Source organism: Sinohyriopsis cumingii, chromosome 12 (assembly GCF_028554795.1).
Source record: "Sinohyriopsis cumingii isolate HCF-2022 chromosome 12, ASM2855479v2, whole genome shotgun sequence".
Taxonomy (NCBI): domain Eukaryota; kingdom Metazoa; phylum Mollusca; class Bivalvia; order Unionida; family Unionidae; genus Sinohyriopsis; species Sinohyriopsis cumingii.
Window position 1 is genome coordinate 78565858 of NC_142972.1, and position 16013 is coordinate 78581870.

General features: G+C 34.3%; 1 protein-coding gene across 1 annotated transcript in view; it reads right to left on the minus strand.

The window, feature by feature from the left end:
* The window catches only part of LOC149786796 (DNA polymerase theta-like), an 81682-nt gene that overhangs the window by 39582 nt on the left and 26087 nt on the right, over window positions 1-16013 (minus strand). The window contains exons 13-16 of the mRNA XM_089975981.1: window positions 15352-15676; window positions 12632-12875; window positions 7935-8161; window positions 1337-4483 (exon numbers count right to left, since the gene is read on the minus strand). Of these exons, the coding sequence (XP_089832107.1) occupies window positions 1337-4483; window positions 7935-8161; window positions 12632-12875; window positions 15352-15676 (3943 nt within the window). The remainder of the gene's footprint in view (window positions 1-1336; window positions 4484-7934; window positions 8162-12631; window positions 12876-15351; window positions 15677-16013) is intronic.

Sequence of the window (16013 nt, forward strand, 5' to 3'; positions counted from 1 at the left end):
CTTGTGGCTTGATCAAAGGGCCATTACTTGCGAAAACAAACAGGGTCCTGCCTTTATAAGATAAGGGATTAAAGTCAAACATACACAGGAAGTTGTAGAACTCTACTTTGTACTTAACAAGTGTTAAATTTGAAGCGCAATCAAAAAGATTATCAACTTTTAAAAAAATGAGCATTGCTTTTAAAAACCAAGTGCTTATTGGCTAGTGGTGCAAAAATACAGGTACATTGCAGTTAGATGTTCTGGTAGTACATACCACAATATGTTTTTCTGTATTGCAATTATTTTCTTCAGTTAAAACACTGGAGGCAATGGCTTCAAAGTCAGACTTGAATACATTAGCCTTTATGATCATTTAACTTGGAATGTGTCATGTAAGAGTTGACATCCTAAAATTCAAACAGTTGATTTCCAATGTAAAAAGGTTACTTTTCCCACAATTTTTGCAAATATGACAGAACATACTTCCTGCCTTGGAGTTGTGTTGTAACCATTTGCACTCTGACAATCAAGAATTTGGAATCTTTGCTGCACATTTTGGTTTCTCTTTTGGCAATAAATTTAACTCTGTATCTAACACTGAAATATTTTCCTCCATTTCACAAAACACGCCACTACTTTCTTCAATCTCCCATTCACTTTCAGCATTCCTGCCACCACTAACTTGATATTGAAAATAATCAGTAATTTCATGTCCTACAATTGTTGATTTCACTTTCTGGAAATGGACTGAAGTTTGTGCATGCACATATAAAAGGAAAAGGTATCAAGTGCAGAATGCAACTAGGACATGTGTTTGGGCTATAAAAATTAGCAGGATTTCGAAGTATTCTTCTATATTAATGTACATCTGCAGACTCTGGAATGGAAGAGGTAGTGTTATAAAAAAGATATTCTTACTTTTGAATTTAATTTTTTTATGTTTAAATTATCATAAAAGAAATAAAATGTGTAATTTTGTATTTTCATTTGATCGTAACAAAGATAAAATTTGGATGATGATGCACAGAGAACATTTTTATATACTCAGCTTTGAACTAATTTGTTGGAGTTCTTGTGAATCACCACTTTCCAAGTGCATGAATTTGTAAACATTTTGCATGAATCAATGCAAGCATCTCATCAACCTAGTTCAGGGTTAATGGAAACATTTTGCATGAATCAATGCAAGCATCTCATCAACCTAGTTCAGGGTTAATTTAAAAAAATGGAAAAGTTCCGATTGCTTACTGCAGTGTATTTTAGGGCTAATCAAGTAAAGTAAAATTTGAATATCTTGTTAATCCTGATATCTACATTATGAAGTTTTTATCTGACCTGTTATAGTTTTACATACCTTTCTTGAACATTCCTCCTATGCCACCAGCAGGATTTGCATATGGTTTCCTTTTCCTGCAAGCTAAGGCTACAGCATACCTTGTCTTTGTTCTCCACTCAGTAATGAATGTCTTGAAGAGCTGCCTGTCAGCACACACATCAATAATTGTAAATGACCCTTGTGTGGCTGGGATATCACAATCCTCAAAACACAAGGATCTAGGTCTCTCAGACTCTGGACCATCTTTTGTCATCCGATCATCATTATCCTCATCCTCATCACTGCAAACTTTATTACTATCACATTCTATGTCACAACTTTTGAAATTCTTGATATTCTCTGCATACATTTTTGTTTTTGGGCTATCGTACGTTGTTTTAGATTTAGATTTATACACATTTGAGTTCTTGGAATTTTCTTCTCTTTGTAAATTAGTTAATTTGCTTTCATATGCATTTACAGTTTTATACTGACTGCTGTTTTTGCAATTTCTAGGACTTGTTCTCCTGTGTGGAACAAAGGGATTTAAACTGTTCTGGAATGGACTTGATTGATGTAGAGAACACACTGTTTGAATAGCACTACTTTTTGCCAGCCTAGTGGTAGATGTTAAGTCTTTATGTTTGTTTTGAGGTCTTGGTTCTCCAGTTCTTTCAGGGCTGCTAATAATGTTGGGACATTCTACAGAAACAACACCTGTTCGTAGGGATGTTCCCCTGGTGGGAGTCCTCAGGGTCAGAGAGAATCTTGGGGAGGCAACTACAGACTCATCAGGTGGAGTAGGTGGGACACAGTCACTGCCAGAACTCAGGTTTTGTGGGTTTTGTGGGGATTCTATCTCCTTGTACTGGGCTGGAAATTTCTTACCAGGCTCGACACAAGTCATTGTAAGCTTACTTAGCTTTTCAGTGGTAATCTCTTTCAATTCATCTGCATTTTCATTGCTTCCCCTTTTTCTTCTTGTGTGGTTGGGTGGAGAAGGCTTCATAAATTTATTCTTCTTGGTGTTAGATTGGTTACTAAGTAGCTGGTGTTGCTGCAGTTTTTCTTTTGCCATTGCCAGTCTCTGTTTGTCTTGTTCCAAGGCTTTTGGTGTAGAATACTTATCAGCCTGTGTTCTGCGTGTCTTTGGTGTTCTCTGGAGTGGTGATAATGTACATCTCTTGTGATTAAGTTTTAAAGTTATTAATTTCTCAGTATCTTCATGGTCAACATCAATATCTACCACATTCTGCATCATGGAAAAGGTAAAAGAATCTCCTAAACTTTCACCAACTTGTAACTTTGTTTCATTTCCTCCATTTCTGTTGGTGTTTTGTCCACTTCTGGATTCTTTTTCTTCATCCTTTTTTTCTTTCATCTCTTCTTCCATAGTAGAAAAGAAGGACTCCCCCATATTTCCAGCTATCTCCAGATCTTCTTGTAAATCAGCATACTGATTCTTCTCATCTTGACCAGTTTTCTTCTGATTACCTGCATGACAGGCAGGGCTGGCGTCATTGCTTAAGAAACCTTTTTCCTGCCCACTTTGATAGCCAATATGGAGGTTTTGATAGGATCCGTTTAACACCAAATTATCTGCCCCTGAATATTCCAAGATCCTTTCATCAGCATACTCATCCCTTTCATAGTTGCTGGCAGCAATAAGGTCCACTGATTCATTTTGTTCTTTGATATCACAACTTTCGTTTAGTTCATTTTCCACAGAGTGACTTAACTCACCTGTTGTTCCTTCTCCAAAAATATAATCCTTTGTAATTTTGGTCATGCCTGTATCTTGAAACTGACCTTGTACCATTGGACTTGTAAAGCAGTCCTCAGTGTACAAAGATGTAGATATTGCTTCAGCATGGATTGCTTTAGCTTTCTTTGAAATATTCATGAAATCTACTTGTGTGGAACCAGCTATGGATACAATTTTCTTCCCAGTTGCCAATGGAGACATTTTCTTTCCTTCTAACAGTATCGCAGCAGTTTGAGTATCTAGAACAAAACTGTCCATAAATTCATCATCAATATCCTGTTCATTATCATATTTGCTTCCATGCACAGTGTTTGCTTCAATCTTGATGACAAAATCATTTGTTGGCATACTGCTGAGTTCCATCTCCAAAGACTTGTGCTTGGTAAATACATCAGAGGATAATCGGCAATTATTATCAAACCTTTTTGAGGCAGGCTCTAAAACTGAACTTTCAGAACAAAACATATCCTCACTATAGTAATAATTCTGTTTTGGTGATGTCAATTTCATATTTACAACAAGACTCTCCCTTTTACAGGGATTTTTGTTGAGTTCAGATGCATGTTCTTTACTTTTGTTCATATGATCAGATAATATGAGCAAATTTCCAGCAGTGCTTTTATCACCTGCTTCTATTTCATTTACTACATTTGTAGCAGGGTTATAATCATCCTTTGGTTTTGAGTCTGACTGATGTTCCTTTAGCAAATCTAACCTGGCCGCTGAATTTTGGAGGTTATGTTTCAAAACATTAAATTCATCTTCATGCATATTTAAATTTGACTGAAACTTACGGCTAGGTTTATTTTTTAAATCTAACAATGTTTCTGCCGTGTCATTTAGCATGGAATTATCATCTTGTTCATTTTTTAAATCAAGTCCTCTCTGGTTGGAAAATCTTTCTTCTGAATACTTTTCCTTGTGCTGAAATGCAGGTTTACATTTCTTATCTTCCTCAGGGTCACCTTTGCCTTCGTGATTCATATAATCTGACTTGTCATTTTGGAACAAAATATTATCAGTTCCTACCTTTTCTTGAGCACGTCTATTTTCTAATACTGTTGTTTTATTTTTTCTCATTACATCACATTCATTTTCAGTACTTTCAATTATCTCCAGCATCTGATTTCTTTGTAGGTCCTGGGTAGGCTTGCTGTGACTGGACATAACTACTGCACCACAATGACTGACAGGTTTGTCTTCTACACATTTCACAGACTCTGCTGTTTTAGCATTGGTATTTCCAGATATTAATTTGCTGTCAGTGAATATCTGTGTTCTCCTCAAGGTGGGTGGACTGAGAACGCAGGGCACAATCTTGTGTGGACTGGTAGTAGAGTTTTTAGGACTGGTACTCTTTCTCACACTGGAGGATCTCCTTTGTAACTGGCCCCTTCTTCGGGAACTACCACCACCAGAAGCTAAAAATCAAGAAAAGATTTTGAAAAATGGGATAAAGATATTATTCTTATATTAATAAAGACAAACAGAGGAGTGCTTATTTCCAATGTGTTTTATTAAATGAGATTAATAACTTCTGTGTTTTACAGGCCTCGGCAGGAATTTAAATTATTTAACAAGTTTTATAAATTTACCTTTATATAACGTAAATATAAGATTCTGTTTATTAAAAATAATGATTATATATTAATTTAAACATACTGTAGTGCACAAAAGCAACTCTGAAGCACATTCTAATGCTTCAGGCATTATGCCTTTAGGTTTACATTGTCATTATATCGTTAGGTGTTATTACATGATTTAGTATAAAAAAGATATGATATGGTTTTATTAACCAAGGTCATACACTAGCCATGAGATACAATTTAATCCCCCTTTACCTGACAGGGATTGAATACACAGAGAATACTTTCTTTTCCTACATTAATACCAGATATATTTCATTGTGATATTTTAATGAGTCAAGAGTCAATATATATAGCTTTTGGTGCCATTAGATGAAATACATCTGGTATTAATGTAGGAAAAGAAAATTTTCTTTTTTACCATACACCAAATTTGATCCAGAATTGAAGTTTACAAGATTAAACTTGCTCTTTGCCAAAATAGGCTCACCCCCATCCCCTTTTCATTAATTCACCTCACTCTCACAGGGTGATCATATAAATATACATGACTTATGACAGTGGTAAGATTGGGTTGACCTAATCTGGCACAGTAAATTATATTGTTGTCATTTTGTAAACTATCTGACCCTATCTAAAATCAAAACAAGTCCAATTCAGCAGTGCATTACACTGGGTTCATCACTGCTGTCAAGGAAGTAAAGAGAAATAACTTCAGAGATACATGAACAGTGTCTGGTCAAATTTCTTTAACAGTGATTAATTTCCATGTCTGTAATATAAGGCAGTTTCTATTCATTTGTTCTAGGTCACAAAATGATTGTTTTTCTTACTGCAGCTACAACGTTTGTAGTCTCACACAATCAAGCATTTGCACTGCACAATGGGAAATCTTATATTTTTACACGTGTAGATATAAATATATATTTTTCACATGTGAAATGAATGAAAAATATATGAAAATTATTTTACCAATTAATCTTTATATTTCACATTTAGGTATATAATAAAAATGATTGTTTACAGCAGTTGGCTGGTGAGAGGTAATATACTGAGCAAACAGTGCCTGATGAAAATGAAAAAAGGGGAAATAAAAAAACAGGTGCCTGTAAAACAGGACAGTATGCATCAAGCCAAGAATATGAAAAATTCATCAGTCATGTTGTCAATATTAAAAACACATCACTAAATCAAACTTATACTAAAAAGTTTTATATTTTTTAGTAACACATATTAAAAATACATCACTATATGAGCAAACAATTCTTCATTTCATGAATTAAGATGAATGACTTTGCTACAAATGAGTGTTACCATATTTTATTTTTTTATACTTAATCAGTTTTATCTATAAAATTTTTTCTCACTTTCTTGATAATACACAATAAGAAATGTATCAATACAAGATGGATCCTCCTGTCCATATGTTGAAATGAAAGAAAACATGGTTCAATATGCAAAGTCAAAGTTCTATATCAAACCAGGGCCACAACTATATACTCTGGCCTCTGATTTCTATATTTAAAGCAGACTTTGATATATTTAAACAGACATTACACTTTCCAACAGCCTGTCTGGATATGGGAAATTTAAATAATTTAAATGCCTCTGACTGTTTCTCAGATGTCAACTGTGTTACTATTTGCCCCCACTCCCACCATCCCAATTTATCCAGCATGATAGCCTTTGCCTCCTCAATTTTATGTTTATGCATACATGCCAACCCCTGATGAGGAAAAAGTGTAATCCAAGTGGACAAAAAGAGGAATCCAAGCAGAAAAAGAGGAATCCACATATAACATGCTAAAAATTCAATAAACAATGATTTATTTTATTATCTCGTCTTTTAACATCCTTTACTGTATCAAGTTTTCATACGTACCACTTTTAGCTTTCGAAAGCAACAGATTTTCATGTTGCATTTTAAAACACTTTGTACCAGCTGAGACCATGAATGTTTTGCACACCATCTCCATAGGGGAATTTCTGAAGCATGTAATGACAGGCTGAAGCATAATAATCTCTAACATTATCATAAAAACACATTCACAGCTAGAGTAGAATTGTGTTCTATGAATTCTCTTGCTTCTGTACCAATAGCATGATCTTCATTATCTTTCTATTAAGAACTCGGTAAATAACACCTCTGCATTTCTAACATTCATGTCTGCAGTTTAGTTCTGTTGTAGATAAATAGTTACCTAAGTATTGGAGTTTGTAAGACGAGCTAATTCGATGTGTTTCTTTGTTTTCAAGTGTTTCGCCACATAAAAGTTAACACCAAGCCGAATATTAAAATTGTTTCCACTCAGACTGCAATGAGCATGATGCTGCCCTAGAATACTGAGCCTCATATCGTTGCTTAAAACTGACATCACCTGTCAAACATGTACTATATAGTACATGCATGACAGGTATGACAGGTCAATTTTAAACAATGATACGAGCCCCTGTGCCCAAGAAAGGAACGCTGTATTATGCCATTCATGTATTCATCTTTGAAGGATTAGTTTTTTTTGTGGTCTTTTTCTGATCCACCTGTGAAATTCTTTGAAAAAATATGTGCTCTAATACGAACATCGACTAGTATACATCTGAAGACTTTTAGCGCTAAATAGTAAAATTATTTCCACACAGCCTGCAATAGACGTTACATGACGCTGCCCTTGTGTCCTCATCTTTGGAGGATTCTGTTATTTTAAGTTTCGTTTATTTTTGGTCTTTTTCTAATCCATCTATGAAATTATTTGAAAGGAGATATTTTTGCTCTCATGCACGCATCAACTACAATAAATTATACTTTTTAGCACCAAATACCTACAGACTGGTTCTGTACTAAATATAAATTACAAAAAAGAATCTGCAAATAAAGATTACAAATTAGAAAACCAGTCTGTTCTTTCCTCACTAAGCCATACAGCTGCAATAAATAGAATATGAGGTCGAAAGTTTGAAATTAGAACCAGCATGTTTCTGGGTATTAGGAGAGTTGCTATAAACAGAACATAATGCCATTAGGAAAGTGCATTGACAAGCATACGGGACAAGCATACTCTTATATTGTAGTTACGTAGAAGTCGTCTTTTCTAAAATACGGTCTGTGGGATTAATTGGATGTTAATAAAAATGAGAAAACAATCAATTGCTTTTTTTGGAAGGTGGATATACTGAAAAAGCATAATCCATATACGTTTACACATAAGGCGTAATTTAGTGAAAAAAAGCATAATGATTACGTCAAAAGCTTAATGGTTGGCATGTGTGTTTATGCGAACATCATACTTACTGTCAGTTTGCCCAGAAGTGGGAGATTTGAATATCTCAGTATGTTTTTCAGATGACCACTTTATTCCCAGACCTCCCAGTTCTTCCTGTATGATCAACTTAGCCTCTTCAATAATCACCTCTGCCGCCTCTGCCTCTGTTACGCCTTTCCTCCCAGTCAGCCAGATACAACGCATCTTCCGTCTCTGTTCAGCATCCCATTCTGTCTCATTCTCCTGCTTCTTTAAACTATAAAAGAAAATAAAATGATAATTAATACTGTAAAAAAAATGTAATTTAATGATAAATTACGGTAGAGATGAACATACACTTGTGCTGTGTGCTGCCATCAAAGTTGCAATATGGGCATATCATGAAATAACAAGTGATGTGCACCAAAAAAATGGGTGAATGAAACCTACATTTCAGGGATTAATTCCACATGTTTAAAATACTGCAGACACAGGTGTACCTTGTGAGATCTTAATAATTAAAAGATGTGGTCAAATAATAAATTCTCAACAGTTCTTTGCTGAAGTACGGGTGAAACTGCAGTTGTAAGCAATGGGTGCACTGAAAAGGTTTACACATGCTAAAAATTGCTTCATAGGGCCTAATAATAAAGGCACTTGTGTTAGGAACCAAAGGTATGAGAAGATGGGCATTCAGGGGCCATGACTCCTTCTAAATGATGCTATGGAATACTAGACATCTTATCTCCTTCCAGGGCTTCTTGATACAAAGAATATACTATGTAAATACAGGAAGTTAAATGAAATGGCTATAACTTTCCACAACAGAGTACATTTGACAAAAGCCATAAAAGACACATCTAAACCTATAACAATGTTCAAATCAAATTCTGGGGAAGATAGATCCATTGCTCAAGAGCCAGTGACAACTAAAAATGAATGCCTGTGAACCATTTTTCCCATTCTGAAAGCCAGTTTGGAAAACTGAAATAATTTTTTTTTAAAACTGTAATTTTCAAAATTATACTGAAATTTTATATATTTTCAAGTAACAAATATCTAACTGTTAAATTGGCTTCAAGATAACATTTGTACTTGCTCATAAGAAGAGTCCAGCTGCTAACTGCACAGACCCAGATCTGCTCTTGCATAATGTGCTGGCAGACATGGGTTTGTGCAGCTTGTTAAAGAGTAATCAGTAGATCAAACAAATTAGACTCTGATCTACTGGCACATTATCCTACAGCAGATCAGGATCTTTGTTGTCTGCAGTTTAACTCATAAGCAAGTGTATACAATATATAGATGAACATCATGGTGCCTGGGTTTTATCTCCATATAATCCAAAGTTGAGTGTTGGGTGATTGTTACTGGTAAAATGCAACACTAATTACAAGTGCTGACTACTCATTTGATTAAGTAATCACAGCCATTACAACCAACTCTTGGGGAAAATCCTTAAGAAAAGAAAGTCTTGAAAATGGATTGTCTGTTCCAAACACACTGACATAAGGTAGTAGTTTCTTTCATCTCTTTTTAGATATGTGACTATAATCTAGTATTACACTTTCTCAATGGCCTTTTGAATACACTGTCATTTTGCTGTAGAGCACGGGACAGTTGACCTTTTGAATATAGTCATTTTGCTGTAGAGCATGGGACAGTTGACCTTTTGAATATACTGTCATTTTGCTGTAGAGCACGGGACAGTTGACCTTTTGAATATACTGTCATTTTGCTGTAGAGCACGGGACAGTTGTTTCTATTGGAAAGCTGATGGATGACAAGACACCATTCAAATAATGTAAAACATTCATTTATCACAATCTCGGATTTCAATTTCATTTTTAAAAAAACAACATTCAACAGACTTGTGCCTCCATGAAGGTAGCTGTCAATTATTTTGTAGAAAATGGCAGCCCTGTGCTTGCATGTTGTTTAATACACTAGTAAGGCCTTTGATAGGGTTAATCATTGTAAACTCTTTAAAAAGTGCTCTTGTGTATATCAACAGTTGTAAGTATTTGGGTCATATTTTATAAGCATCAGTCAGATAAAACGAGATATTGCAGATTTGTATGTCCTCAAACAAATGTGTTTCTATGTAAATTTAGAAATTGTTCTTTAAATACCACAATTAGATTATTCAAATATTATTGCTGCAGAGTGTATTGTGTTCCTCTGTTGACAAACTTACATGAATGCATGAAAAGGAAACTAGTTACTGATTATAATACTAGTCTTTGTTTTCTATTAAGCCTTCCAAGATGGAACAGTGCCTCTAACATATTTGTAAACTTTATATTCAGTTTTGTAAAAGTAATCAGAAAGTACGTCTTCTCAATGATGACATGAATATATAATACTAAGAACTGTATCTTGAAATCTCTGTGGAACAATAACATTGCCTTAAATTCTCTGATTATAGATAGATGCAACAAATTACTCCTTCAATGTCGTATATATTTTCATTCTTAGCAATGCCAAACACAGTCCAATTGTTGCAGATGTGTCTGTAACTTTGTACATAAGATATCTATGATCTTTAATATTTAAAATACTTTTTTTTATATTTATATTTTAATTTAGCTATATGGACTATTCAGTCTGAAATAGAGAATTCTTATCTTATTTGCTTTTCTCAATTTGATTATTTAAGCGTATATTTTTCTGCTACACTTTCAGCTTTTCCATGTTAGTTGACTGATGAAATCATTACAAATATTGTGTGCAGTTTGAATAACTTGTATTATTCCTGTTGATTACCTTTATGCTGAAAGACTAAATTAATTTGCAAACTTGTAAAATATTTATCATTACTATGAGTGATAATGATTTTATAAGTACTACTTGTACTTGGAAGATTTCACTGATTCAATTAGTGGGTTTGAGTCTTGGTTCAGCCAAAGTGGGTATGTGAGAAAGCTTGCCAGTAGCTTCTTGTGGGTCAGTGGTTCTTTCCAGGGTTTTCCCAGATTCTTCCTTCCCCATTTATACTGGCTGCCGTGTATAGCGTGTCTTGTGCTGAAAAATGGCAGTAAACCCTACAACAACAAGAAGGGTGGGCTGGTGGTTCCAGATTCCACTGGCAGATCAATATTTTTTATTCTGAAATATTTCAATCGAGGGTTAATCTTGCTTGCCAGACATTTTCCCCCATTCCATTTATATCCATGTGTCATATTAATCATACAAAAGCTTGGCATCACTTTATAAGTGCATTTAATCATAATATGAAAGTGTAGGATCAAGCAGCTATAGAAAGTTGAAATTTGTGACTTCAATGTATTTTGCATATTTCATATCAGACAATTAAACTGCTGACGAAATATTATTAAAAGTTTATGAAAGTAGTAAAACGTTTTCTTGTTTAGTTTCATCCCAGTACTTGTATTAATATACAATGGCAACCTCAAAAATGGGCTACACCTGAAAAATGGCAACAGTTTCCACCAGCTGAGGTCTCTTTTCATGTTTGTGCAATGCAATATCTGATAAAATAATTAATTTTATTAGTAATGGACCTGGATGTATCCACTGAGTCATAATTTGCTACACAAATTAAATTTGCCACATATTTTTCAAAGATAATATGGGAATTTTCTGCTGGAATTCGGTAGAAAGTACTGCAATTTATGGTATTTAAAATCATCAAATTAACATAAATATTGACTATAGAACATACAACCTCTTCTTCTATCTTTATAACTTCCTCTCCAGACACAAAACGACAGAGAATCTCTTTGCCAAGGTATGACAGTCAACTGCAGTCTCATCTCTAGTGCGAAACACTTATTTTTTTTTAACTACCTGACTTTTAATGAACCAAATCATGTTTTTTGATGAGAATCTATTTCATGCCTTGTCATTGAAAAGGGAATATAGTTTTTAATAGTGTTCAGTATTTTAGTTTGTTTCTGCCTGATAAAGATATTACAAAAACTCTAATCCTTTAAAATAGACTAGAATTTTAATCTGATGTGAAACTAATGGTTCCATGTGATCATAGGGCACCTTTGTTCAAAAAACACCTGTAAATAATTAACACATTTTTTTAAATGCATCATACATTTATATTATGTCAGTTGAACAAACAAACAAATTTGTTTCATACCAAGGGCTTCTTATATATACCTGGGATTTTTTTAGGAACACACCAACTTCAACAACTTTACAGTGCTATTTTTTTAAAAAGGCAACCTATCTACAAAGCAAGAACCAAATTATACAACTAATTTTCATCTGACCACAAAACCGTATAAGGTTAATCTTTTATTCTCCTATAAAGGGACATTTGAAAATAAAATGCAAGAATAATTTCAGGTGATAAGGGACTAGAGGTTAGAAAACAAAGTCTATATTTAGAAAATTCGCAAAAATACTTGTTTGTAATAAAATATTCCAATACAAGGGAATGGTCTCCAAAATTGTTGGAATCATCTTTAATGAGTCTGTGATTTTATATGCCCTTGTATTTCTTAATAACTTCATTTATTGGGGAATTCTGTTTGACTTCATCTTTTTTCCTCAAGGGCGTAATTTGCAATTCTTAGCGATGATTCAGGCTAATAAGAAGAATGTTAAACTTCTCCTGGATCCTGAGCAAAAAGTGGGTGAGTAGTGGCGGGATATAATTGAGAAATGCAGGAAGACATTGTTATTTTCTGCCAAATTAGAAGTGTTATACCTGTACATGGCTGATAAAGAAATATTACAATGTGCTTGTGCTAACACACTAGTTCTTTACCTCTGAAATGGGACAGAATTTTTTAGCACAGCTTCTACATCAGTCGGTTGTGCACTGGCTAGGGATGCAACTGTCTGGTACCCTGCATCAAACAGAATCCTGGCCCTCTGGCCATTAAGGGAAGAGATGCGGACCAAGTCAATCAGCTCACGCTGAACACCAAACGTCAGTCGGCTCTGAAACTGCGACAGAAGTAACTCCAAGTTACTCCAGCCCAGGCGATTGGAGAACACTGTCACCATACCTACACAAAGAAAAGAAAACAAAACAACAAAAATACCTTTATGGCTGTCTTTTACATCAGTTTATAGCTGTGGATATGGAACAGTTGTTACAAAGTGTACATTTCCCTATGCAATAGGCATTTAACTGTACCCCATAAACTTTTTGAGGACAATTGTCCTTTTGCACTCAATCAGTCCCATTTAATGTTGTAAATTATAAACTCTTAAGGTGATATATTTATCTGTTACTGAAGACATTTGTAAAGATTTGAACCTTAACTCAACAGGGATTAGAATTTATCAAATTAATCTGCCACAAACAACTTTTATTGAGTTGCATTTAGCATTATTCAGCATGTTTCATGAATTGAAAGTCAATCTCTTTTATAAAGTTTTATCTATCAGAAACATGAAGACACTGCATATAATATTCTAGGACTTCAGTTTCAATGTGGTATATGATTTTTATGACATGCCTGTATTTTGCTAAAACAGCTCTCCCCCATGATAATGCACATTGCTGTAACATGATTCCGGATATAACAAGGTAATGCTATGAATGTCATAATCAAAATTATAAAAATTCAAATGTAAAAAATATTTTCAACAAATATCAAATGAAAAGTTGACATTAAAATTACTGAACTTGATCTGGACATTATCCAAACAAGTTTTTACAGCCAGTTTAACTCTAGCCACTCTTGTATTCAGGCAAGTTAAGATATTGTATTCCTAACAGGCTACTGTACACCTGAAATTACCCACATCTCTAATGAGCCACAATTGTCATTGTCCATGTCATCTATTCTATCTGGCTAAAGTACACAAGATTGTCAAATTTGCCTTAGGAACTAAAGCCACTCCAAAAGATTTATGAAAATACAGCTCACCAATTATACAGAAGACCAGCTTATTGTTGACCATTATTTATTGACACCTGGATGGCATGAAATCACAGAAAGAAATAGTGACAGCATTTCTTTTGAACTTACTGCCACATTCTTCAATCTGGTGCAGCCCAGAAGAGATAGATGCTCATTTGCATAATGTAGCTAGGTTCATTCAAACAATACAGTGTCACTTTTTAAAAAATCAGATTTGAAAGTGAGTTCATTATTGTCCATATTTACGATTGAATTATGACATTTAATCTTGCAATAGAGGTGTCAGTAAAAGGAAAATTATTTTGTGAATAGAGTTGTGATAGAGTGATTTATGAAGGATGATGTTGAAGAACCTAACACTGTGCTACAGGGACATTTTAACTCATTTGATGATGTTCAGTACTGGATCAGAATTCTAAGGCTGATGCAGAAATTGTCCAATTCTTCCTTGGCGCCAAAAGAGAAAGCTTTGATCCAGATGAACAGAAAGTAGAATCTACTACTGACAGTGACCAGGAGGACCCACTGGAGATAACAGTCATGTTTTTAAAGCCATTTGAGACAACCTTTAAAAATTATGCAGCTAAGAAATATCACAGACTTTGCTTACCCCCCACCAACTCTGATCCAGTGTCAAACAATATAAAATCATGAAATAGTGTCAGTAGGAAATGCACATCATTTAATGAACAGCATATATTCTATTTGATTAGTATTTTTTGTGTACAAATGAGTTTGTTTTGGACATCATTGGATTTTAAATGGACTGCAAACATGCTTGTAAGTTTGTCATTTTGTAGTTCTTTTTCTGTTATTCCATGTTTTGGAATTGCTAAAAGTGTGCTGCACATTATGTGACATCACACAGTCATATATAGCTGATATTTTGAACTGATAACAAAGATACTTTATTGATAAAAATTACGACCATATTCAGTAAACTTGTTACAGATATATGTTCATTTATTTAATTGCAAATCAGGTGCAGAGGTGGTAAATATGTGATTATGAGCTCTTAGTTAACAATAAATGAAGCTTTTAACATCAGGCGTCTAGTGCAACCTAAATTTAATTTCTGGGGGCAAGTGATGAAATAATTTCATCGTTTTAAATCACTTTAAACCTGATGCAGGTATAGACAGAAATTACAACTGGCAGGTATAAAATGAAGTAATTATATCATTGCTTTTGATCCAGAAGCTTGGTATTATATTTTTATTTACTTTTTAAAATATTATTATCAGACACAATTAAATTGATAAATACCATTTTTGTAAAGAAAATAACACAATTTACATAAACTAACAGTGTTACTATACATTTGACTAGTGTGCTGTCCCCCCCTCCATGAGTGCACTCATACTTTTCGATTATTTTCGCTATACCACTGTCAGGCAAATAATGTGGTTGGCAGTTATGGACCCAAACTATGACATTATAGCGGGGCAGAGCTGTAAATGTGTAATGTAAATATATAAAATAAAGTTTTAAACTGTTCTATGTACTCACTAAGAAGACTGACACTTACCAGCAAATGTTCTATGTACTCACTAAGAGGATTGACACTTACCAGCAAATGTTCTATGTACTCACTAAGAGGATTGACACTTACCAGCAAATGTTGCAGCTGACTGTTGTAGAGACTGAAGCTGTCCCTTGTTACAATTGAACTTTTGAGCTACATATGTAAGGGGTACTTCTTGAACAAGGTCATTGAGTACCAAAGCAGTGTAGAATCGTTTATGGATGGCCAGGAACTTCAGCTGAGTAACTGTTTTAGTTGGGATCTTTCCACGAACAGCCTTTGCTATGAAAGACTCATCCACACCAACTAGTTCTGCTACTCTTTTCATGTCAGCTGGAAGTTTTTCCCAAAGACAGTAAAACTGGTACCAGTCTATATTAGCTCCGATATCTTGGGCATATACAGGGGTGACCTGGGTAAAAAAAAAGAAAGATGAAGAAAGAATGTAATGAGCAGCAATCAAGTACAGTACAAATTCAATAATCATAACTGTGTTTTTTAGTGTTCAGTTATTTCCCCAAATTTTTATAAACAATTTTTTCTATGCACCATACCCCGCACATATAAATATTTTTGATGTCCTTTAAATTTTGCAGACAAGTGATAATTAGTTTTCATTATCTTTTACATGTAAAAGGAACCATAGTGGCCCAGTGGTTAGAATGCTGGACAAGTGTGATGATTGGAACCCTGCACAGATTCACAGACTCAGCTATTTTGAATGCCATGGATAATGATAAAACCTTTGA